Source organism: Crassostrea angulata, chromosome 6 (assembly GCF_025612915.1).
Source record: "Crassostrea angulata isolate pt1a10 chromosome 6, ASM2561291v2, whole genome shotgun sequence".
NCBI classification, from domain to species: domain Eukaryota; kingdom Metazoa; phylum Mollusca; class Bivalvia; order Ostreida; family Ostreidae; genus Magallana; species Magallana angulata.
Window position 1 is genome coordinate 26,575,806 of NC_069116.1, and position 27,180 is coordinate 26,602,985.

General features: G+C 33.8%; 2 protein-coding genes across 2 annotated transcripts; one reads left to right on the forward strand and one right to left on the reverse strand.

Moving 5' to 3' along the window:
• Positions 1-67: 67 nt before the first annotated feature.
• Positions 68-4,611, forward strand: LOC128188243 (uncharacterized). Its single transcript, XM_052859178.1, has 2 exons — positions 68-197; positions 3,880-4,611. The coding sequence occupies exon 2, from the start codon at positions 3,891-3,893 to the stop codon at positions 4,275-4,277; it is 387 nt and encodes a 128-aa protein (XP_052715138.1). The 5' UTR covers positions 68-197; positions 3,880-3,890; the 3' UTR covers positions 4,278-4,611.
• Positions 4,612-5,355: 744 nt separating this feature from the next.
• Positions 5,356-26,959, reverse strand: LOC128188489 (alanine--glyoxylate aminotransferase 2, mitochondrial-like). The gene is made up of 14 exons (XM_052859572.1): positions 26,794-26,959; positions 25,166-25,239; positions 23,703-23,887; positions 22,777-22,900; positions 21,869-21,963; positions 11,368-11,461; positions 10,975-11,040; positions 10,501-10,632; positions 9,760-9,852; positions 8,091-8,163; positions 7,753-7,901; positions 7,315-7,464; positions 6,697-6,795; positions 5,356-6,580 (listed from the first exon to the last, which is right to left on the reverse strand). Exons 1-14 carry the CDS (start codon positions 26,825-26,827, stop codon positions 6,488-6,490), a joined length of 1,461 nt encoding a protein of 486 aa, XP_052715532.1. The 5' UTR covers positions 26,828-26,959; the 3' UTR covers positions 5,356-6,487.
• Between the last annotated feature and the right edge of the window lie 221 nt (positions 26,960-27,180).

Sequence of the window (27,180 nt, forward strand, 5' to 3'; positions counted from 1 at the left end):
TTAAATAGAGAGATGTTAAACATGAGAGGTTATTATTTTTTAACCCTAATATATTTTAATCTTTTTCATATTTATAGATTGATACGTGAACATTTGCAACTTGCAAGTTGTTGTGAAATATCCTGATTGGATATAAATAACAATAGGAGAAAACAGGTGTGATTTACTAAGAAGACAGAGTGAATGAAAGTACTGTGGTAAGGCAATGATTCTATACAAGATTATATTATATTAATTTTATTTTATTTTATTTGGTCTACACTAAGTTACTGTACATGTAATATACCGTGATAAATCTCCGAGTCACAGACTATATTACAATATGCATATCATGAATTTTAATATTTCTACAATCAAGTAAAAAAAAGTGTTGGTCAATTATTATCTTCTAACATAGTTTAAGTATAAAGTGGGAGGCGGAGGGGGTGACACTCTCCCATTTTCTGATTAATCGATATTTACTAGAAATACATTCTGATGATTAAATCAATCATCAAATTGCAGTGAAGGCCTGTCAGTTATTGGGTGGGGGGATTGTTTTTTTTTAATATGATCATTTTCCAAAAAAAAAAACCGATTGAAAATTAACTATTCGATACATGACGAATTGCTTCTGTATTACTATACTCAAAAGTTAATTTTGTTTAATGAAACGTGAGCTACTCTTGGATTATAGAAATTATATATGAAAAGTGTTCGATGTGTGTGTTCTCTAATATCTGGTCTTCACAAAATATTGCAATTGTAAAGGTACAGTAGATTTCAGCAGTTGTGGGACAAAAGTAACAATAAAGATCAAATCATTGAAAAATGATTAAGTGAATTCAATGACTCCTCAAAAGGCCAGCGATTATAACTAAATCATGCGCCGTCTACGGGTGGAGAACACCACGTTGAGTTTGTAGTTTCTGACGTAATTGCTGATGAATTTGATCATATTCTAAAATGTAAAGAGCTAATATTGTAATTTAAACAAAAATAAATACCTAAATGGTAAGTACGTTGTGTCTCCAAATGTTATCAAGTTCTATGAACTTACTTAAATTCAATCTAATTCTTTATTCACCCAAGACCAGTTCACTGGTATTTGAGGTTCAACATTAGAAAATACAAATGAACACACCAAAAAAAAAAAAAAAAAAAAAAAAAAAGAACAGACAAGGATCACAAGTACAGTAGTAGTAATGAAGATAAGAACATTAAAATAAATTAAAATTGAGTAGTACAATACAGGTTGTATAGTTTTTTTTAAGGGAGAGAAGACTTTGAAAAACCACATCACAAGCAGACTTTGAAAATTCTCTTCTTAAATTTTTACAATGTTTTTAGTTTTACTACATCATAAGATACTAGTATTCATCAGCTCGTTAAATCTTATAATATTTGGGTTTTCATACTATCTCTCAGTCAAAAACATTTCTCTATCGTTTGCAAAATATGTACATTCTAAAATATAATGGAATTCATCCCCAATGCTAGTCCAATCACACATTGTACATTTTAAATCTTTTTCTTTTTTTTTTCTCTCTAATATTAAAATCAAGTTCATTCAAAAGTGTACATTTTTCTTTATCAACATTATTTACTATCATTCGCTATCATTTTTTAGTATTTTAAATATATTATTATTTACCCGTTTCCGTCAACTATAAACTTTCCAGTATTGAAAAAGTATATTCAATTTAGTATAATGTACCTCTGATAAATGATGAAACTATACTATTTACTGTGAACCAACTTCTATTCGCGTGCGAGAAATTTTCGCGAGGACGTCGATCGTCGTCGCGAATATTTATCGCCGCAAACCATTCGTTGTCGTACGTTTGTTATAAAAACACAGGTCTGGAGAAGGCTTGGTCGCGAACATTAGTCCTCGCAAACCAGCTTATCGGGGGTAAATCGCGAAATAAAATCGTCGCGAATAAAAGTTGGTTTACAGTATATTCCTCATGTACCTTTGGTTTGAGTGAAAAATTAAACATGGGGCGGATTTTTTTTATGTATGAGTAGAAATCAAGATGGCTGCGGATCGTTTAGGAAACGCAACAGTTGTGAACATAAGAAAGTTCAATTTAAACAAAATGGGCTTCAAAGACCTGGAAGATTGGCTGAGAGACCCAAACCACGTGTACATAGGTAGGAACATGACGCACTACGTCAGGGGAGCTACGGGGAGCAAATGGGGGAATCCGTTCAATGCCAAAAAGTACGGAAGAGAGGAGTGTGTTCGAATGTATAAGGAGTACGTGAAAACGAACCAAGAAATACGCGAAAACGGGCGTACTTTGTATGAGTCTTTGGAGGAACTGAGGGGTAAAGTGTTAGGGTGCTGGTGTCACCCTGAACGGTGCCACGGACACGCTCTAGTGGAGTTGTTAGAGGAACGGAAAGTAAAATGACGAATTGTCATTTCGTTTAAAAAAAAACAAAACTCGCAACTTCTTTCTGTTTGTCATAAATTAATAATGCTATGCATGCATAACGAAATGCCAGTATCAAAATTATTGAATGGCAAACAAGATCAATATATATACTGTATAACTGAATTTACGTGCATCCATTTAAAATGTAGATCTTGGTAAAGAATGAACAATATACAGTATAATCTTTATATCTTGTGTCTCTCGTGATATTATTAGCTTAGGGTTTTTTTTAACTTAGTCGAGTTAAAAATATATATCAATATTAGAGAATACCAATATCTACTGAAAATCAAGATAAAAATATTTAGTTCTTTATATCATTAACTTCATACGATTTACCTTAACCAGAAAAATGTACATATACTTGTATACTATGGACGTGTTTATGATTTATTGATAAAACTTTTCAGATATTGATATGATATTGATATGTAATAGTGGACTATACAGATATTATAGAGGGATAACTTTTTTATATTTACATGTTAACTACACGGCACATTGTACCATATATTGTTTTTATGATTAAAAAAAAATCGAAATAAAACAAGAACTTTTTATGTCTCTGTCTTATACGCCAGTGCAGCTATTCCAAAAGTCATTACATATAGTAAGTACATGTATTTGTCCGTCAGTTCGTCCATCTGTCTCTCCCTCTGTTCGGCTGGCTACCGATTTTAGAGATTTCGCATTTGGTGAAATGAAAGGTCGGAGGTTGAGGTCACAAAAAAGTGAAGGTCATATGTGGACGTTCAAACATAAGTTGTGCATACAATATCTTTGAATATACATGCTGTGTGATGCATAGAAATTAATAGTGACAAATTTTTCAAATTCATTATTAATCCAAACAAAAACATGTGAATTTTTAGACATGTATTAAGAAAGGGTATGAAATACAGTTATATTGTTTGATTTTTACAAAAGCTTTGAAGACATACAAAACAAAGGCCTTGGGTAAGTGAACTCTTTCGTAAAACGAATTACATGTATGTATACTCCGATAGATAGTCTTATACATTACATTCTATATGCGTGTTCAGATGTACTTATCAAATGTCAGAACATGTGCGTTATTTTCGAAATGTAAGGTGAACTATATTTTATTACGGATTTTTTTTTTTTTTGGGGGGGGGGAGGGTGCATATATCCAATTGTGATTAATTAAAGAGCATTTTAGATTTAAACTACATATGGTATAGGAAACATTTACACCTGAAATATTTAGGTTTCTCTTTACTAAATAAAAAATAAAGTATATGGCAAAAAATTCCTATTTTAATATTTTAGGTAGATCTGATGAATAATTATTAAGCATCCAGCCTCGATAATGTTTCAAAGTACAGTACATCAATGCCAGTTATAACTGATAGTACGAACCCGAAACACTTTGGTCATATAAGAGAAGAGTTTCCACTGAATGTCATCTTTCTCTTTATTTTCTTTATTGTATTAGAAGCACTGAAGATGGCTGCGGATCGTCTAGGGAAAACGACAGTTGTGAACATAAGAAAGTTCAATTTAAATAAAATGGGCTTCAAAGACCTGGAAGATTGGCTGAGAGACCCAAACCACGTGTACATAGGTAGGGACATGGCGCACTACGTCAGGGGAGCTACGGGGAGCAAGTGGGGGAATCCGTTCACAGCTAAAATGTATGACGGGAGAGAGGAGCGTGTTCGAATGTATAAGGAGTACGTGAAAACGAACCAAGAAATACGCGAAAACGGACGTACTTTGTATGGGTCTTTGGAGGAACTGAGGGGTAAAGTGTTAGGGTGCTGGTGTCACCCTGAACGGTGCCACGGACACGCTCTAGTGGAGTTGTTAGAAGAACGGATAGGAAAAATATGATGATTAATCAAACAAGGTTTTAATTTTCTTCCTAATATGTCACAAGTTGGATTGTCTTAATCTTAAAACAAAAAACACGCACCGCACTCATGAAATACATGTACATGTAGCTAAAAAAAATTAGAATATTGTTATTAAGATTTTTTTTAAACAATTCATATCATGATTTTTTTTTCAAATTAAAAATCGAAGTCAACTGCTTTTCTTTTTCGTACTAACTACCATCAGACACAAAGAGGGCTTTGATCTTTCGTCAAATGCATTTCATATGTCACGGACATCTAGTTATGTAATAAAATTTTCTTTTGTCGCTTGTTAAAGTTTTTGTGAACTTAATTTGTAGTTTACAATTAGCATTACTTTGAAATTTGAGGCCCATGGTCCTCGTCGCTCGCTTGAGTTAACAGTTTGGAATTCCATGGTGCTTGTATAGTAGTACCACAAATTGTAGCACTACAGTTCTTGAGCGAATTTTAAAAGATTTCTCCCCATATATCTAAGCTGAACTTTGAACCTTTCCTGGGACAACATTTTTTATCAGAGGAGGGTGTCATAGTTTAACGCAATCCCCCCCCCCCCCCAAGACAATTAACATTTTTTTCAGTTACCTCCTATTTGTACATAGGTTTGACTTCATATTTTTTTAATAACAATATAGTTTTCCCATTTCCATAAGGATGCTTTATGCTATGTTTTCTTTAGATCAGCCCAGTGCTTAAAGAAAAGAAGTTTATGGACAGTTATCAACTTCGTTATTTTAAAGCTAAAATTTTCTTGATTCCGCACTCACTCTTGAATTAAGCTAGAGAGCAATTTTGAATAGAACCAATGTGCTTTGCAATAACAAATGTCCACAAGTTTTCTTATAGTCAGACAATAGGGGACAACTGAGAGGAAAAAAGTGGTCAAGGGTGCAGTAGTATACTATATAGTATGATGGATAGTGAAACCATCCTTAAGCTTACGAGAAGAAATACTAGAGAAATAAACAAGATCCATAATGTCCAGATAAGACTTTAAGTATTCTACATATATCTACTGAAATTGATTTAAATATATTTCATAAATGACCCAAAACAACAATGCTTTGAAATTTATTTGGATATAAATATACTATAAACAACATGTCTGATGACAAGATGTTCAGATCTGATAATATTATACATGTATATAGTTAGTCGAAAGAAGCAGTGCGTTAACCATCCAAATGCCCTGAGCATCCTCCACTTTTTAATCATAATTAATCTATACACAATGAAGCACTGAATGTCAAATTTCATGGTTATACCCTGTTTATTAATATATCCAGAACCCACTCGAGCATAGAGAGATATAAGCCAAAGAGTTGCTCTAGCATACTATCCTAAAGTCATCCTGGTAATAAGCACCTTTGTGGCCAAAGTTAGTCGACTTCAATAAAACCAAAATTTGTAAAAAAAATTTTTGCTTACCTAAAATATATCCTAGGATATATAATATGAAAGTTTGAACAGTTCATAAACATGTGTTGTTTAAAACATTTCACTTGTATTTTGTTTTCTTAAAAGAGTACATCAGATTTTCTTTGACTTTGGCTAGCAAGGCAAGTCTATTATATAACTGCTAAAATAAGTCTGTCACCAGTACAGCTGTGTAGAGAATATTTCAATTTAATTTAATGATAAATTGTACACTATATCACAATGTAAATGGCTTTCAACATATGAATCAACATGGATATGTAGGGGTTAATAACTATAATTTTTTTTAAAAATCTAAATGTTTAATCTGCAAACATGCAAGCCACATTTGGAATTGTCGTGAATATAAAAGCCATAAGTACCGGTAGTGCATGATCATCGGTAGTTCCTGGCCTGTAATATACCGGTATGACATCTGTTTATTTTAACAGTTGTTTTGGAAAATAATGATTAAAGGTATACAAAAAAATTTGTTCATGAGTAATCACAGTTGATATTAAAACCTTTTTTTTAACAAAAACTTTCTCAACGTAAAAACGACTGCTAACAAAATTATGCATCATTTTGTGCAAGGAATTTCATACATGTTCAAAATTTTTTTTCTGTTCTTGCAACTTGTTTCAACATCAGAAAACTACCATTTTCACAAGGTATATACTTAATCTTTTCATACATATACATGTGTAATTCTTTCAAACATATACACTAGTCATCATCTACCCTAGCATCTGCCTTGACTCATACATGTAGCTACAGGCATGTTCTTAAAGCATCCTTGAGAACAGCAATGGTGAAATCCACATCAGCCTTGGTGATACACATGGGTGGTTTAATTCGAAGAACCTGTACAAGAAGACAACAGAGAATAAGTGTGTTTTAGTGGTAATTAATCTGAATTAATTGCTACATCTCTGAGAATATTAAATTATGCTTTCAAACGATCAAAAGGACCTCCTTACATTTCCAAATATTCCTCCTTTTCCAACTAGAATACCATAATCTCTCATGTGTTCCCAGACTTTGTTGACATCTTCAACAGGCAATGGTTCGATACTTTCCTGAAAACCAAAAAGAACAAAAAATCCAAAGTAATATTCATTCAATACTTTTACAGCAATTTCATTTTTATAGGATCGAACATAATTTTTATTTTTCACTTTCAATGTCTACAACTTTACACGGAAGATAGTGAAGCATCTTTCTTAGATGCAATATCAAACCTGAGTACCGCAGTAAATGTGCAAATACTGTATATTCCTAATATAACGTGAGAGAAGCAACCCTCACATATTTCAAAAATCTTGTTTTTCATTTTTCTGACAGTTTTGAGCTATAGGAAATTATAACAAAAAAATTGCTCTCGCAATCTTATATTCTTGTGATATGATACAAAATAGCGGAAGCACTGGCGTAAAATACGGAATTTACAGTAATAAAGCGACAAAGTTTTCCTCTAGTCATTGAGCATAGAATGGTTAAGGAAGGTACTCGTATACACTGGCACTTGTTATTGCGTTTGATTTGACAAAATCATCACTCAGTAATTGTAGCAGGGAACCAACAGACCCTGGTCTTACCCTGTTTTTGACAAGCTCCACTCCAATCATTAAGCCTTTCCCTCTAACATCTCCAATTGTCTCAAATTCATCCATCAATTTCCTAAGTTCCAAAATAAAATGGGTTCCAGTTTTTTCTGCATTTTCTTGAATTTTCTCTTCTTCAATTACCTGCGTTTTGAAATAATTCATCTATAATTTACTATTTCAATCTACATACATCTGAAATTCAAATCATAATTCAGTATCTAATTTTCTCTCTCTCTTGACATTCTGACCTTGATTTTTCCTTTAAACCTTATATGTGTTAAAGCAAAAACAATTGATTCATGGTAATTTTTGGCATAAAGATTCACAGTATGTTCCCTAACATGATTGATCTTTAAGATATAAAAGAGGGGTTCCCTTTCTTTTGTTCTCAAAATTTTAAAAATATAACATAAGAATAAGACTGCCTACATCTAACACAGCCGATCCTACAGCACAGGCCAATGGGTTCCCTCCATAAGTGTTGAAGTGTAGGGCTTTGGCCATGGATAAGGCAATCTCAGGTGTAGTTACTACAGCTGCCAAGGGGAAACCATTTCCAATACCTTTAGCCATTGTCACTAAAAAACAAAACAAATCTTTTCTCACATCTAACAGTTATTAGCATTCATCAAAGACAGAAAAAAAAAAATTGGCTTTGCGTTTATTCCAAAACCTCATTGAAAGGTGCTCATCTGGTTATCATATCTGTATAAAAGAGATGTTTTACTAACTACAAGCAGTTTTAGTGTGTGTACACACATACTCACCAATGTCTGGAGTAACTCCATGGCTTTCAAATCCCCAGAAGTGGTCACCTAACCTGCCAAACCCTGTCTGAACCTAATAACAAAGAAATCCTGCAAACTAACTAAAGCATTTTTGCCGAGAACACAGCCCTAGTCCTTAGACAATAAACTGGGAACCATCTTAAGTCATATTTAAGATTCATTATATTTTATTCTTAACAAAATTGTTTGTAAAGTTCTAAGTATGTATAATTCAAAATTACAACCACTGGATGCATAAATTGTTTCATTTTTAAAATTATTTTTGAAGTTACTTATTTAAAATCTTCACTTAAAAAGTCTGTTCTCAGTCTTTGGACCAACTTTAAGATTCAGACATTATGATTAAGTCTTATGTAAATAAAACAAACACTTTTTTTTAGCCAAAATTTGATCTGCAGACATAACTAAGCATTGAATCATTATTTTTTGAAAGATATAGTCTCATAGCTGCAGCGGTGTGTGCATACAAATTGAGTAACGCGCATTAGCGCGTTATGAAAATTTGTATGCATACACGGCTGCAGTTATGAGACTATATTTACATCTACTAAATATTATTTCCTCTATTTCTTACGGAAACATAGTTAATTCATAGCCCTATAGAAACAGCCAGACCGAAATCTACACGCCCCGTTTATCGATTGGTCGAAATCTACAACAGCTGAAACTGACAAGATACTGACAGGAATAAAATCAACACGCCCTGTTTATCGATTGGTCGAAGCCACCAGCAACCTAGGAATAATCACGGACTGCACAAAATAATCATGATGATGTCAGACTCAAAGTCTCACAGGAGACGATTTGGCTGTTTCTTTTAGCTAGCGTACTTATGTACATTAACAGTAATTTAGTGAATTTTACTAACTTTTCATAATCAATTTATTAATTAGTTAAAAGAAAGATGTCAATATAAATAATAAAATGCTTTCTTTGATGATTCATGCGGGTTATGAAGGTAGCGATCATTGCAGAAAAAAATTACATAACCTGCTAACACCGGTGATGTATTTTTTCTGCATGTCGCTACCTTCATATGATATCCCGAATGAATCCCCCAAGAAAGCATTTTATTGTTTAAATATCTTTAAAAAAATAATGATTCAATGCTTATATTTACATTTTTTTAACTTCTTGCCTTGTCTGCAAATGTGATTTATACGTCATAATTTCTGTTGTATCCTAAGGGTAAGTTCAAATTAATGGAAGAGCCACTGTAACAGCCACAAGCGTGAATTTTGATTCTTGCTTGTGACGTTGCATTTTACAGCGTTCAACGTTTGTGACGTTATAATAAAACTCATCAGTTAAACCTTTGAGTACCCCGTGTGTGTTACGGTCTTATAACTGCAGTATCTTTCCACACACTTTACATGCAAAAAATATTTGGAATGTAAATAATTACTTTTTAAACACTTAAATGGAATACATTATCAACACACACACACTGGGGATGTTTCAAAAATCTCAAATAAAAATTTCTTCGTTTTTTGGTTGCATATTATAAATAGGAACTGCGGATTTTTTCAGCATTTCATGCCCAACCTAGGGAGTGCGTATTATACACAGGTGCAAACTATACACAAGACTTTATGGTAATCCATTGACATAGAATTTATAGAACTCCGCAATAGGACAATAAAAGTACCTCATCTGAAATGCAAATTCCACCCTTTGCTCTGACAATATCAAATGCCTTCCTCAGGAAGTTCTTGGGAAACTGGGTTGTTCCTCCTACTCCCTATAGAGATATATGTACATGTACATGCTTATGTGTATACACGAAACAATTCAAACTTTCTCTTTAATATATTCTGTCTCATCATTGTTCATACTGCTATATGAGAAAAGTATTTCATATGACATGTAAACATTTCTTGCATGATTTTTTTTAATGTTTCATGAATGAATCAGACACCAATATCTGCATTTAAAATAAAATAACCAATTCAAAATAAATTAGGAATAAAACTTCAATATCGTATAATTATTAGAAAGTTTTACTTTTAAAGCAATATGAGTTGCAATTTTTTATGCTGAAATTTCTTTCTATGAAAATGTTATTTTCTACAAAAATGACAAAAAATATTATGGTTTTTAAATTTCTGTTAGCCATATTTTTGTGGGAAAAGCTGTAAAGAAGCCTAAAGTGAAGCAAAATTGAATTATTGATGTTCTGTACAAAAATTGATTTGCTATATATTCCTTAGAAGAGAAATCTTTCTTCTGTCAAAAATTATTTTTTTTTAAATCTTATTTATCATTAAATTTTAAGTTACATGCAGCTTTATCATTCTAGCAGGTTTTTGCTGCAAAATACAATTCTACAAAAAACAGCTCATAATGCTTTAAGAACATAATTACATTAATATTAAAATGAAATATGTACCTGAATGGACTCTGCAAAGAATGCCCCACACTTGTCCTTTGGCATTGAAAATCTGAGTACGTCCTCCAGCTGGTCTGCATACTTGACCCCTGCCTGGCATTCTCCTGCCCCACAGTCACAGGACCTCAGGGTCTGCAAAACAAGAAATGGGCCAGGTGTGAAACAGAGTGAAAATCATAGGATGCAGAGAGTAGCAAAACAAGCCAGGTGTGAAAATGTGCAAATAAAAATCATTGGATGCAGAGTGACAAAACAAGCCAGGTGTGAAACTGTGCAAAAAATCATGAGATACCGCGAGTGAAATGACCAAGCCATATTGATACAATATTGTATGAAAGTATAATTTTTTTTAAAAATTCTTGACCAATGTGATCTTCAATGCATGAGACCAAGCACAATTAATATAGACACATTTTACGGTAAATGAAGGGAAAATTAAAGGAAACTGAGAAAAAGATAGTGACTTTGTCATACCTGTGAGGGAGAGTCCCTGCAGTTGGCACCTCCCCAGGGTCCTCTGTAAGGGTCAGGATTCATGGACTACAGGCCCCCAAAAAATAGACACATGTAAGCATGACCATCTCCACATTTTTTAACTCCTTATAATTTATCACCACATGAAGTACACATTTGCTGTATGTCTGCATAGCCAAAATATCACTCATATACCGGTACCTTTTATATTTTTATATTACATCGATATCCCAATGTATGGATTTCAGGCAATTTTGATCATTCAAATGACATGATTATCAATAATCTTAAACATCTTTAATGATTGAAATATGGAAACTGTCAGGGAAGCAAATCCCTTACATACAACAGAAGATGCTTGCCCAAATTAAATCATGATGACTATATACACACCTGGTGAATGCCGAATCCTGTGGGAACATTAAACCTCCAGGTAGACAGTGCTGTAAGACCCATCAGGTAAGGGCTCGCTCCGTGATAAGCGTTCCTGCAAAAACATTTAACAAACACCCCAAATTTAAAACAACTCACAATCTCGATAAATTGATGATCAAATTCACAATCTTAGTTTCAAGAAATGATTGGTTAAAGAAGTATTTGTGCATAATAATGTTTTGACTCTCCATTACATTTTCTGCAATGCATTTGTTATATGAAGCAAAATCAAAATATATATATATATAAGCATACATTACCCTCCATGAATAAGAAGTAAAAATGTGTTTTGGGTTTTTTTTTTTAAATTTTTAATTGCATGGAACCATGCACAAATTTGAAGCAAATTTCAAATATCTCATAATCAAATTATAACAAATGAGAAAATACATGACAAAATCAGACTACCAGTATCACAAGTTTATTTTTACAAAAATGTGTGTATCAAAAAAAAGGGCAATTGTATATTCAATTGTCAATTCCACTTTTCATAATTAAACCAAAGTCTCAAATGACTACAGTAAAACTCATTTAGTACAAACACCAATAAAGCGAATTTTCGTATACAGTGAAGTTTTTTGGAGTCCCTGGTAAAATTCTTAACAAATCATGTCAAAATTTTAGTTATAACGAATTCTGATATAACGAATTTACGGATATAGTGAACTGATTTTGACTCCCGTAGAGGTGAATATTAACGAAATTTAACACCTTTATAACAAAATAAAAGTATCAAAGTAATGGATTTTATTTTAAGCCTCAATTAGTAAAAATTATAGTCTGGTGAAAGAAAACATATACATAGCGATTTTGCTATAGATATTATTACGAATTCGTTATACGGATACATGTATAACTAATTACGGATATAACGAAGTAATTCCATTGGTCCCTAGGACTTCGCTATAACCGAGTTTTAATGTACTTTCTGTAGTATATTTATATGATCTAAGGGAAGTAACTGTTTGTGTATGAATGTATGAGTATGATTTGAGTAAGAGTTATGGTTCTTTGTGTGTATGGTTTGAGAGTATCATCCGGGGATTGAGCACGGGAAAATAGGCATGCTGATGATGTGTGCGTGCGTGAGAGCATGATGTGGACTTGTATACATGTGTCATGAATAAACCTATTCGTGAATTGATTTAATTCGTTATATTCTTCACTGGCGACGAGGAGAATTTAGCCTATACAATGGCTTCGCTTATTGAACTGAATGGTGTTCAGAAGTTCGACCCAAACGCAGAACCGTCACAGTTAAATCAGTCTTGGAAACGGTGGCATAGAAGTTTCGAACTTTTTGCGGTTGGAAAGGGGGTGAGTAACCCTGAACAAAGAAAAGCTTTACTGTTACATTGTGCAGGACCAGAAGTTCAGGATATTTATTATACGCTGAATGAAGTCCGTGCAGAGCAAGAAGATAGTGTGTATACCGTGGCTGTCAAAACGTTAAATAAACATTTTGAAAACAAAGTGAATGTTCCATATGAACGGTACGTATTTCGTAAGATAACACAAAGTGATAAAGAAACTGTAGAACAGTTTATAACGAAACTTAGACAGCAAGCAGTATATTGTGATTTTGCAAATCAGGATGAGCAAATTCGGGATCAGGTGATTGAAAAGTGCAGGTCTCATAAAATCAGAGCTAAGTTGTTAGAGAAAGGAAAAGACTTAACACTGGAACAGTTGAGGACAATAGCTGCGACATTTGAAATGACAGAGGCACAGGCAAGACATATGGATACCGAATTAGTGGCATCAATAAATAAAATTCATGGACGTGGGCCTAAAACAGAGAAACCAAGACGTACTGGTAGATTTGAGAACAGAAAGTATGGAAATAAGTGTTTTCGTTGTGGACGAGAAGGACACTTAGCCAGAGATCCATTATGTCCGGCAAAAGATAAGGAATGCAGGAAATGTGGAAATGTGGGACACTTCATGAGCTGCTGCTTAACGAAGCCAAAACAAGGAAAACGTATGGCACAGAAATCTCAGAGAGGAGGACAGATTCATACAGTAGAGTCGGAATCGGATTCAGATGTGTTTGCATTTATTCTGAAGACATCGGACAAGTCGTCAGACAAAGTTACGGTCAGTCTTGGAGGACATCCAGTGGAATTCGTTATTGATAGTGGTGCATCAGCCAATATTATAGACAAAGAACTGTGGGAAGTTCTCAAGAAGAAACGCCTAAAATGTTATTCTGAAAAGTGTGAGAAGAAACTCTATGCATATAGTTCTACAGAACCACTGAAATTGTTAGGAAAATTTCGAACACATACCTTGATCGAGGAAACAGGCAATGGTAGTGAAGAAGAATTCTATGTGTTGAATGGAAAAGGACCAGCACTGCTAGGCAAAGATACCGCTACGAATCTAGGAGTTCTTAAACTTGGTGTCAACAGTGTACAATCATTTGACATTGTTCGTGAATACCCAGAGTGTTTCCAAGGAATAGGAAAGCTGAAAAACTTTAAGTTAAAGCTGCATATTGATCAGGACGTAAAACCTGTTGCCCAAGCTATGTACAGGATTCCATACAGTTTGAGAGAGAAAGTTGGAGAGCAACTTGATGACCTTGAATCTCAGGATATCATTGAGAAAGTGAATTCTCCTACACCTTGGGTCAGTCCAGTCATTATTGTACCGAAATCCAATGGTGACATCAGATTGTGTGTCGACATGAGACAAGCCAATGCTGCGATTATTCGTGAAAGACACCCTATTCCGACTGTGGAAGAAATACTCTACAATGTGAATGGTAGTGAAGTGTTTAGCAAGTTGGACCTTAGAAGTGGATACCATCAGATTGAGTTGGAGGAATCTTCAAGGGAGATAACTACATTTGTAACATACAAAGGCCTGTATAGATATAAAAGACTGATGTTTGGTATTTCATCAGCACCAGAAAAATATCAGCAAGTGATTTCACAAGTATTTCATGATTGTGAGGGAGTACAAAACATTTCAGATGATATTGTGATCCATGGGCGTGACAAAGCAGAACATGATAAAAGACTTTGTAAAGCATTGCAGAGAATTAAAGAAAAAGGACTTACACTGAACCAAGCAAAGTGTGAATTTAGCATGAACAAAATAACATTCATGGGTCATGTGATGTCTAAGAATGGTATTGGGCCAACAAGTGACAGGATCAAGTCATTACTGGATGCAAAAGAGCCAACAAGTGGATCTGAAGTGAAAAGTTTCCTTGGACTTGTAAACTTTAGTGCACGATATATACCAAACCTAGCGACTGTGTCAGAACCGCTGAGGAGATTGACAAAGAAGAATGTGAACTTCGTATGGGGACGTGAACAGAAGAAGAGTTTTGATACGTTGAAACGTTGTTTGTCAAATGTGGAAACTTTAGGACACTACAGGTTAGATGCAGAAAAAACACAGTTAGTGACAGATGCTAGCAATGTAGGCCTTGGAGCAGTCTTACTTCAAGTGCACAAAGGTGAAACGAGAGTCATCTGTTATGCAAGCCGTACATTGTCCGTGGCAGAACGCAATTATTCGACAACAGAGAAAGAAGCTCTGGCAGTTGTGTGGGCATGTGAGAAGTTCCATATTTACTTGTATGGTGTAGAGTTTGAGCTGATTACAGATCACAAGCCATTAGAAGTTCTTTATGGAAGAAAATCTCGACCAAATGCACGAATTGAACGCTGGTTGTTGAAACTTATGGCATACAATTTCAAAGTGCGTTACTTACCTGGACATCAGAATATTGCAGATGCATTGTCACGTTTGGTGGAAAACAAACCTGTGGAAAACAGTAACTCTGTGGAGACTGAACAATATGTGAAATTTATAGCGAGGGAAGCTACGCCTCATGCATTGTCTACTCGAGAAGTAGAAGAAGTTTCAAAGAGGGACGAAGAACTTGTCAGAATTCGTAGATTCATTAAAGAAGGGGAATGGGAAAAATCGTGTGTTGACTATTTTCCATTCAGAGATGAATTTTGTTCTATTGGATACCTTGTGTTACGTGGATCTAGGATTGTGATTCCGAGAAGTCTGAGAAAACAGTGTGTTCAGTTAGCACACCAGGGGCACTTGGGCATTGTTGGGACAAAACAACAACTTAGGACGAAAGTTTGGTGGCCTGGTATGGACAAAGAAGTGAAAAGTACGTGAAATCATGTCATGGATGTCAGATTACTAGTGCATATCCAAAACCGGAGCCAATCAGTCCAACACCTTTACCGACGGGACCGTGGCAAGAGTTGGCAATTGACTTACTGGGACCATTAACATCAGGACAATATGTGTTAGTTGTAGTGGACTACTTCAGCCGTTATTATGAAATTGAAATTACCAAAGACATTACAAGTGAGAAAATCATTGATGCTCTAGAGGGAATGTTTTGTAGACACGGAATTCCATATCAAATTACATCTGATAATGGACCACAATTCAAGTCTAAGTTATTTGAGGATTATTTGACAGATAACTGCATCAAACACAGAGCAGTTACACCATTACATCCGGCTGCAAACGGGGAAGTTGAACGTCAAAACCGGTCATTGATGAAAAGGATTAGAATTGCACAAGCAGAATCTAAGGATTGGAAGAAAGAAATCCGGAAATACTTGTTTGCATATCGAACAACTCCACACAGTACAACTGGGGTGTCACCTGCAGAATTGATGTTCCGCCGTAAACTGAGGACAAAATTACCACAAGTAGAGAATCTACAAGAAAATGTGTTTGATGAAGAAATGCGAGATAAGGATGTGTATTCAAAGTACAGAAACAAGCTATATGTTGATGAGAAACGTGGTGCAGTGGATTGCGACTTAGAGCCTGGAGATTCAGTCCTTTTGAAGAAAGCAGTCAAAGACAAAATGGACACTCCGTACCATGCAGAGCCATATACTTTGGTACAGAAAACTGGAAACAGCTGTGTTGTTGAATCACCAGAAGGAGTCACATTGAAGAGGAATAGCGAGTTTGTGAAAAAGTATCAAGAACCGGGAACTTCCGAAAGTGATGTGTCCGATATTCCAGAGACTTACAGTGAACCGATCATTGTATCCACTGATACAGGTGATGAAGGACAGCCTTCTGTGAGGGAACCTTGAGAAGGTCAACCCGTGTAAAGACAGTTCCGCAACGTTTTAAGGACTTTAAAATGTGATCCGTGTCCGTGTGTTTCCGTGTGAAATTATTTGTATCATGGACTGTGAACTGTGACTGTCTTTGTAAATTTTGTAAAATGTTTATAATGGACTGTGACTCATTACTAAATGAAAAAAAATTGTGAATCTTTTTCAGAAATATTGGACAGTATTAACATTAATATGTTTTTCAGTATAATAGTTAAATCTTGCAAAGGGGGGTATTGTAGTATATTTATATGATCTAAGGGAAGTAACTGTTTGTGTATGAATGTATGAGTATGATTTGAGTAAGAGTTATGGTTCTTTGTGTGTATGGTTTGAGAGTATCATCCGGGGATTGAGCACGGGAAAATAGGCATGCTGATGATGTGTGCGTGCGTAAGAGCATGATGTGGACTTGTATACATGTGTCATGAATAAACCTATTCGTGAATTGATTTAATTCGTTATATTCTTCACTTTCTGTAATCCAACTTTGGAGCATATGACTACTTGTTTGGTTGGGCATACTTCAAATTACCGGTAGCAGCTGACATTTTTGTAACTGGAATTTGACTCTATTCATTTACCATAGCTTGCTCCTGATCCTTTAGATTATGATTAAATCTTAATTTTTTACTGCAACCCCAAGATCCCTCCATAGATTTCTAAGGAATTGAGATCTGGCCCCAGCCTCACCAACTTTCCTCAAGTCAATTTATGCACTTTTCTATTAAGGATTTGAGTTGAGGACTGAGTTGAGTGATATGAAAATTTTGGTGACTGTGGGGCCTGAACTTCATGGTGGCCACTGGCCACTCAAGACAATGCATATTCGGTCAGGTTTCACTGCATTTGCCCTGTGGCATGTGGTGCCATCATCTTGGAAAACAAAGTTGTTGCTATATCCAAGAAGATGAGCTGAATTAATGTATCTAAATATCCATCATTGTTAAGGTTACCCTTTAGTGGAGATAAAAATCTGTTGCCCCTGTACAACATTTGTTTGATTGCAGAATAAGTTATAAATCCCTAAAAATTACTCATTTTCTTTTAAGTTCAAGAGGCTTAACTCTGTCAAAAAATCATCCGACTGGAGCCAAATTCAAACTCGACCTGTATTTTTCTTTTAAAATATCCTACATATGAAACATTAGCTTTATATATGTATCCCTTCAGAAGTTAAAGAGCGAAAACTGAGATTTTCTCTCTTTTTTTTCAAAGTTGAAGAGGCATAACTCTTTCAAAAATCATCAGACCAGAACCATCTGAATATATCTATGACACATCCATATATGAAATTTGAGTTGAATGTGTGCAACAGTTGTTGAGATATTGATTGGAAAGTGAATGATGATGGAATGACAGAAGGGCAGAATTATGAAAGTATGGAATGACAGAACAGGGTAATACTATATGCCCTGGCCATTTCATTGCTGGCCGGGGCATTAAAAATACAGAATGAATACTTATCTGTGGAGGGTAGTGTATATAAAAATAATTTAGGTGACAATTTTTTCAGAATTTCTGTTGAAAGCAAAGTCACCCATTTATGAAATCTAAACATCTATCTTCTGAACTAAGTTTTCACACAAATGGACCGTATACATGTATAAATACTTAATGTTAATGCGAAAATCAACACTAAACTGATCATGAAGTTTTCAACATGATTACACAAACATCAGAAGAGAGGACTTACATAGGCATTTAGCCTGGTGTCCATTCAAGCCTATTCAATTCAACATCGAAAAAAAGGCAAAGTATTAGCAAATATCTCTTAGCGATCATAGTCAATCAAAACACAAATCCCTAGATTAAGATGTATCTATAAAACATAAAACCAGAACAGGAAAACATTTATTACAATTAGATTTAGAAATATACTGTTTGTTTTGTTAATTTTTAAAATATTGGTACTTGCAATGTTTGTAATTCTGAATGCGTCAATGCAACTATATTTCAGTACTCTATATTCATTTCATATTTTAGTTACATGTATGATGTATTTAAAGTTGGATTGAAAATATTTATTTTAAATGCAAAAACATAGAGAAAACTTTTTTAAAAACTCCATTTATCAGCATTTTGAATTCATAGTCCAAAATCCCTTAATTGATCAATATCTATCACAGTAAAACTTTGAATGCCTCATAAAATATCCCAATGAAATTCGAAATTATCTGATCAAAATCTCACATCTATTTCAAGCTTGACCTTGCTGCTCATTACTTAATTGCAAGGGGATTTTTTAATGTGGAAAATTTTTGTTATTTACTCATCTGGGTTTGAATTGTCAAATTCGAATTGTTATAAAGTACATTGTCATAAGTAAAATTAGTTCTTTACACGAAACGAATTTAAATATACATTATTATCAACATAACATTTGATATTTTTACTATAGTAATAAGATGGAATTACACTTAAATACAAATGGACCTATTGTAAAACTGAGGAAATTTTGCCTAAATTTATCAGATTTTGTGTTTACCGCTGGAACTACTGTAGATTCCTTATTTTACGCGAGTACTTAATTCTGCGATTCAACCATTTTCCATCAGATTGTGAATGCTGAATATTTATCATAGATTCATGTAGTTTACTTATGTCTGGAAAAAAGACGCGAGATTTTAAAATTCGTGAGATGTGCTTCTCGCGATATTACGCGAATTTTTATTCCTCACGTTTAATTAGGAATCTACAATATAATTATTATAATAAAGTTAAAATTAGGATTTGGTTAGTGACTATAATTTTCCATTATATATTTCTGTTGGTTTTATCTAACTTATTCATTAATATAATTGCATGCATATGGCAAGCAGTGCAAAAATAATTAAAAAATGCTTCAAAACCTTTAGGCCAGCATTTTTTTATTTTTAGGTTTACGAACCACAAAATGATAAAGTTCCGTAGGAGGAGGAAATAAAAAAAAAATAAAAATCTCTTTTGACCTACAATTTTTTTACTTTTAGGTTTACGAACCACAAAATTGTAAAGTTCTGTAGGAGAAAAAAAACCTTTTATGACATCATCTTTATTCTAATATTAATATAATGAATGACAACTTCATGATAGTGGTGTGTAACTGCATCAAGTGTAGCATGTGAAAAGTATGTCATCTGTGTAACATATCTCTGAAATAGTACAATAGAACATTAGACATACAGCTTTGATATTACATGTACATATAGCAATGTCAGGGGTGTGCAATTACAAAATTTGGCCACAAAGTTACTAGCCCAAGATTCAAAGTTACCAGTCACATGAGTCAAACTATTGTCGGACATGTCAACATTTCATTTTAAAAAAAACAACCTAAATTTTATGTACATAAAGTAATAATGTTTTCTCCTGTATGATACTAGTATATAATTATTAATATACAAAATATTTATTACTTTCATGTTTTCTGCAGTTAAAAAATATTCAACTTCATTGATCTCTCACATTTTTTTTTTACAAAATTGGTTTGGGTGTTTATATGTGAGAAAACTCAAACATAACATTGTGAATGTGAACAGACTCTATAAAATCACTGCAACTATATGTGTGCATGTATTTTATCCTGTTGAATTTCCATGTACAAAGTACAACTATGCAATTAATTATGTAATGGTAAATTTTAATTGAAAATAACGGAAAATGCACAAACAATAATATGATTTTTTTTTTAATTCACTAGGCAGGTCACTTTAAAATGTGTTCATGAGAATAGTTACTGCAGAATATCTCTATCTCTCTCTCTCTCTCTGTAAAATTTTTTTTCTAAAAAGCCAATGAATACATATGCCAATTCAACACAAAAAGAAAGGGAATCATTTTACAGTGATGTACTTGAAAACAGCTGCACAGGTAACTATCGAAGCCATGTTTAGTGAGGCGTGACTATCTCGTCTAGCCACTGGTCAAGTAAAACTTCAAAGTATGAAACTTACAGCAGAGTGTTTGTAGAAGCTTCTCTGAAGAATGTAGCACGAGAAAAAGATGCGTAAGAAATTTTTAGGCTATCGTCACACAAAAAGAGCAGATTTTATGCCTCTGTGATAACAATGACGATACACTTTTCCTACTTGAAAAAATTTGCTGTCGGGGAGAAAAAAAAGATCTTTTTTGTAATTTTATTTTTTTTCTAAAAACTCAGAAAACCGAGCGGCGGGTTTGTAAACCTAAAAATAAAAAAATGCTGGCCTTAGACACAATATCTCAAAATTATGATCATTATCCCGCTATAAATTTTATGCCAGGCAGAATAATGTTGATATAGGTAGTTTAATACTTTAAATGTTTCAGCGTTATCATCATTCATTTTTTTTGTTAAATTGCATCAAAAATGGGTGGGGATTTGAAAATTGATACAGGAAATTCAGACTGGAATTTAAAAAAAAAATTGTTACTAAAAACTTGATGCTTTGTATCTATTAAGTGTCACTGACATTCATAAAATACATTTCATTTTTAAAAGAGTTTAATTATTTGTATTATTTCACAATTAAGGAAATCTCAATCATAGTGTGAAATTTTAGGGAATTAAGGTAGCTCCATACTCGTAAAATTCTCTGAGGAAAGTTGAAAAACCGCACTGATTTCGACTTAATAGACTTAAATGTCATCAATTGTTAGAAAAAATATACATGTCATCACACTTTTTGAGATGCCAGATAAACATAAACTAAAGCATATTTTAGCATTAGAAAAATGTATTTTTTTCTGTTAAAAGTAAAATCTTGTTGGCAGAAATTTGTTTTTCTTGTTTAATTTTAATGTCAACTTATCAGAAAACTAAAATTACAAAAATATTTTAAGATTAATCAGAAAAACTATAGCATTTAGACATACAACTGAGAGAAAAGTTAGAAAAAGAGTTATTTCCCCTTTGCATAGATAAAATATATAAAAATTTGGAAATTTAGTATAAAATTAAGTGCGAAAATATCTTTAACCTACCAATAGTTCTAATTACATCCATGTGATTATATTCACATAAAATAAAAAAAACTATCTTGCACAATTTTTAAAGAATTCAAAGTTTTACAAAAAAGTGTGACGTCACAGAACACTGGATCTACTTAAATTTTAATTAATTTTTAAAAAAAAATATTTCATGGCCATTAACTAAAAAAGTAAGTATTTAACCTACTTTTTGAAAGTAAAAAAAAAACACTACAATCAAAGGTCTATGAAACACAATAAATAGTTTTTCATTATCATATCATCTGTGAATTTTTTTTTTCATTCTGAGTAAACATCATCTTACAGAAACTTATAAATAAACATGAAGAATCTAGCTGTTAATTGTTAATAGTAAACTTTATCATATAGAGTTCTTTAATACTTGCCTGAGTGATATTATATCAAACACTCCAGTGTGAAGTCTGGCCATTAGTACAGCCAAGTCATTGGCTTCCGAGCCACTGTTGGTGAAATAAACAACCTGGAAAAAAAACCTAATCAATTAATAAAAATTTATCCAACAGTCAATGACTCTCAACAATTGTCTAAATTTGACTTGAATTAACATAAAGTTTAAGGCTAGAACTATGATAACTAAAAATTAAAATTTAATTACTAATTTGCTAACTCAATTAGCATAAAAAGGCAATTTACGAGATTTCAAGCATGTGTTTTACACAGAACGATGAAAGCAGCTTCTTCCAATAAATACCAGTATGTATGTCATCACTGCCAAGGAAAAGCAAGCAACATATCAACAAGTACTATAGAACCATTTTAACAAGGCCTTGGACTTTCAGTAGGACGTTACTCTCTATTTCTTGCGTCAATTTGAAGTGACGCTGGTTTCGATTGAAATATGCACCGATTGCGTAGTCTTTAATAGCTCAAAAGCCAGACAAATCTTGTGGATTTCAAAGAGCAATGGCTGAGTGGCAAGCAATGAAATAGACAGCCCACGTCACATTGCTGTTTGACACCAACTACCCAAAGTCCAAGCTCTTGTTAAAATGGTTCTAACTAATCTACAGATAACATGAATCTTTCATTGGAGGTGTCGAGATATTGTGTTCAACTTACATGTAATTACGTACAGGTAATTCAGTTGACAACTTGACATCTAAGTTTTAAAATATCTTTACGAAAAGCTCTGCACACAATGCTACCTCTTTTGAGATCTACACATCTTGAGAGAATTTAATTCATTTTTGATTCCCATAGCTTAAAATGTATGACACCACATAAACTTTTCTTTGACATATTCAATTTTAACCTTCCATTTCTCTTTCAGTACCTTTAGATTTCCAGGTAGTTTAGCAGCCAGTTTTTCAGCATATTGATGAATGGTAGGGTGGAGATAGATGTTTGTTGTATGCCACAAGTTATCCATTTGTTTCTTTGCTCTTTCTGTCACCTTCCTGAAACCAACGATAAATTTACACTCAATATATAAATAGTGCCAGTTTGGGAGGTACGTAACAGTTGAAATTGACACTCCCAAGAAAATCCATTGTCAATCAACGCAAAGCTGAGGTTACCAACAGTTTTCAATTTAATCATTTAAATTCCCTTTATGCCACAAAAGCCAATTTTACTACATCTGATTTGAATCTATGAAAGACAGGAGAGACAATAAGAAAAAAAAAAACTAACAATCACGACATTATTGCTTACGACAAGTCGAAAATTATAAGAATTCAACACATTTTGTATAATCATATGTTGTTTGGTATAATAAAACTTTTATTGCATGAATGTTCCGGAAAACTATTTCAACCCACCTTCAAAAATTACTTGACAATGCTACACATTGAGGGGGAAAGTATGCATAATTTACAACAAATAATTGAATGAAAGGGGCATAACTCTCAGAAAGAAAAAATTATCAAATCAAAATTTCCTGCAAATATTCTTATAGACAGCTGTTACATTATGCCTCTGGGGAGAGATTGTGTTGCAGACAAGGATTTTACACAGAGAGGTTTTTATCAACTGTCTTTTGATCCAGGGGTTGGTTCAGATCCAGCTTAACCAACATGAAAGGAAACATGCTTCCTACAAAGGAAATTATTGAACTAAATACAGACCTGACAGATGGACAGACTGATCACTATAGTGCATCAGCAGAGTAGGGCCCTACTTATATCTGTAATAGTTTAGAGATGACCTACGAATAACTTTCATATCACTAAATAAGAGCACAGTACAGACATTACTTACGGATGACAGTGGCCAACACTAACTGTTACAATTCCCCCAAACAAATCCAAGTATCTCTTCCCACTGGAATCCCACAACCACTGCATATGCCCCTGAACGATCATGATTGGGTTCTTGTAGTAGGTCAAAAGCCCAGGAGTCAGGTTAGCTTTTCTAACCTTCATGGCCTCATCATAGGAAATGCCCTACAAAAGCACAAAATGCTTCATATCAATACACAACAGTAACATGTAAGGGCAGTAAGGGATTTTGTCAGCCTATACACTATATGTTGAGTTTACACTGCAAAGAGCAACACCAGTAATCGCAATCAATTGTGCAAAAAGTCACTCAATCAGAGCACAGAGCATGTGGTTAAGAATGTTTTTAGATGTGATAAAAAAATTATTAGAAATATATTAACAAAATGCTTTCCAGGAACAATGTAGTACATCAAGTGAAGTTGTTCATCTATTGTATTCCACTAAGTCATACTATCCATTTGTCCAATATACATATATATATATTTACATCTACCCAGTATTATTTCCTCTATTTCTTATGGAAAATTATAGTTGATTCATAGCTCTATAGAAACAGCCAGAATGAAATCTACACGCCCCGATTATAGATTGGTCAAAATCTATAGCCGCTGAAACTGACAGGATTTTTGCAAAATAGACTACAGGTTGGATGTTGTCAAATTCAGTGAAAAATTTACACTATCTTAGGCAGATCAGACATGTTTCACTATATTTACAGACCAATTGCATTGTTAAAATCATAATTAACATCCTACCTCAAGGATACAGCCAGACCACAAATAAACAACTACCGGAGTGTATTGTTCAACCACCTTAGTGCAAGTATTAACATGTAATAGTATAAAATCCATAATAATGAATTTTAGAAGATCAATAATGGTACACAAACTTAACTTCCTCTCTACTTTCTAAGATCATATATGCTTCTTTTAGTGTATCTTACACCTTAAGTCCATTTTTAGCCCTTTTTTTAACCTATGCCATCTTTAAAGCAATATGAGCTGTATTTTTAAAATTTTATTTGTGCAAAAACCTGTTAACATGATAAGTCTGCATGTAACTTAAACTTTTATGATAAATAAGATTTGGATAAATCATTAATTTTCGTCAAAAGAAAGATATCTCTTCTAAGAAATATATGGCATATCAATTTTTGTACAGGACGACAATAGTTCAATTTTGTTCCAATTAAGGCTTCTCCTACAAAAATATGGCTAACAAAAATTTAAAAGCTATGATATTTTTTTTTCATTTTAGTGGAAAATAACATTTTCTTTAAAAAAAATTCAAAATGAAAATTGCAGCTCATGTTGCTTTAAAAGATGTTCAATGGTCAATATTAAAATGGGAAACGGGTAAGATGAGCTTAAATGGAGCAAGCTATCTCAGTGTTATATTTCTTTTCAGAAAGGGGGGGGGGGGGGGCTGAGTGGGTGTTACCGTATATTTCTGGGGGGTGATGCCAGCTGGGGGCATATCTGGTATGGTACTGTATAGACATCCACAGTGCCTCCCTGAAATAATAAAATATAATGATAATTTTTAATAAAATTATTAGTCATTGTAATTGAATATCTGCAGTACTTGAAGAAAACAATTTACACCTGTCCAGCTGATGCATTTTAAATGAGCTAAATACTAGAAACTATCCCTGAATATTCTGTGCTCAAATACTGGTAATCAATATGTGTACCCATGCTTTCATGTATGCTTTGATACATGTGCTTGCATCTTATCTTTATAACTTTAATACATTTTAAGTGCAAACCTCTGATATCTGATAATTCAGTTTAACTAGATAGTAGAAAGACACTCTATACACTGTGAAACATAACAAAGTTTTAGCTCACTTATATGGATTTAACTGCCTCTCAAGAACAACTCAAGGTTTGAATTTCAACCAAAGAGCAAAAGATCACCTACGTCACCTAGGTATTCATTTGTTTAATACATCTTATTGTTATATTAAAACAGAAATGCATCTTCAAAATGTTATCGAAACAAAAATTCATTAAAGGCTAAGTCAGTAATTTCCACAGTTTGGGTGAAACAAAAATTAAAAATAGAAAATGAATTCAAGCATTCAAGCATTCAAGAGAGAGAGAGAGAGAGAGAGAGAGAGAGAGAGAGAGTGTCTATTTTTATCATAATCATCATTCATATTTCATAAACATCACCAAGTTGAGCATGCATGACACTCAGGTGTCAAGGATAAATGTCAGAGGACAAAATGGTTGGTAAAAAGGTGAACTTCTGTGATAAAAGAAGGGATAAATAAAACTTGTGGTTTTTTACGATGTAGACTATTGTCTGCTGAAAGTTCCATGTGTTCATGTGAGGGGGGTTCTTTAACAGTTGGATATTGGAATACTGAAACATGGACACTGGGCAGTCATTTGTACATTAAATCCCGGTTTAAACCAGTATTGCCCGGGTCATAGCTAGCTGTCCATTGTCCAAATTTAATATAAAGTTGTCAGAAACTTCCAAAGGGGGAGAGGTGGTCCATACTCCCCCCCCCCCCCCTCTCAATCTAGATATGCATATACTGCACATGCAATGATTAAGATGCCTCCAAACAAGGGTGAGAGGGGTCAGTGACTGATTGAGCATTGATTTGTGTGTAGGTCAGTTACCTACTGGTCAGGTGTGGCAGGCAAATTTCAATTATTAATTGTGGGGGAGGGGGTAAAAAGCAAATTGCATTTCATAATGTTAATTTTATCTCTTTTCTTATTTTTTTTCTTCGAATGTCCCTTTTAATATTTAAAGTAAATATTGTGACGTAAACTACTCTCAAGGCCGACTGGTAATGTACCAATGGGGTCGGTTTACGGAGAGCTTGCATATTCACATTATCACGTTGACTGAATGCTAATTCGAAGAACGTTCGGTTACTAACCCAATTTCGGGGAGAAAAAATAAGTCAATACACAGCACACTACCAAGATAATGCTCGGCAAAGGCTACAGCTATGTAGGTCAGCGTTGCCGACATTAATTCTGTGTGCATTACCTTATATAAAGTAAATAAAATAGCATCACAGAAAATTTCTGAATTTTACATACCGTTTAAAGTTCTCCTCAGAATTCGCAGCGCCATGATGTTGTCAAATCCTGAAGTTCTTCTGCTGTACTGTAACTGCCTTCAACCGGACATGCTCTAGCTACTACAGACATGCGTGCGTAAAATAGGAGGAGTCTGTTGTAGCTCATGAATGCACCGCCGAGTGCGACGTACAGAGCATTTAATAAATGTACAGCAATCGATTTGCTATAGATTACGGAAGCGTATTAGTGCCACTACATATTTATTTATTTTTTTAAATTCCAACTTTAAAGTTGGAATTTCCAACTTTAATCTTGGAATTTCCAACTTTTATATTGGAATTTCCAAACTTAATTTCCAACTTTAATCTTGGAATTCAATTCAACATATTTATTCATTGTTCAAGA

Bases quoted from the DNA above. Each gene is read 5' to 3' on its own strand.
- LOC128188243 (XM_052859178.1), top strand. From the start codon at position 3,891: ATGGCTGCGGATCGTCTAGGGAAAACGACAGTTGTGAACATAAGAAAG.
- LOC128188489 (XM_052859572.1), bottom strand. From the start codon at position 26,827: ATGGCGCTGCGAATTCTGAGGAGAACTTTAAACG. The intron at 8,164-9,759 runs GTACTTTTATTG...CTTTGTTATTAG, and splicing joins GAATTTGCATTTCAGATGAG to GTTCAGACAGGGTTTGGCAG. The intron at 6,796-7,314 runs GTAAGACCAGGG...TTTGGTTTTCAG, and splicing joins TGGAGCTTGTCAAAAACAGG to GAAAGTATCGAACCATTGCC.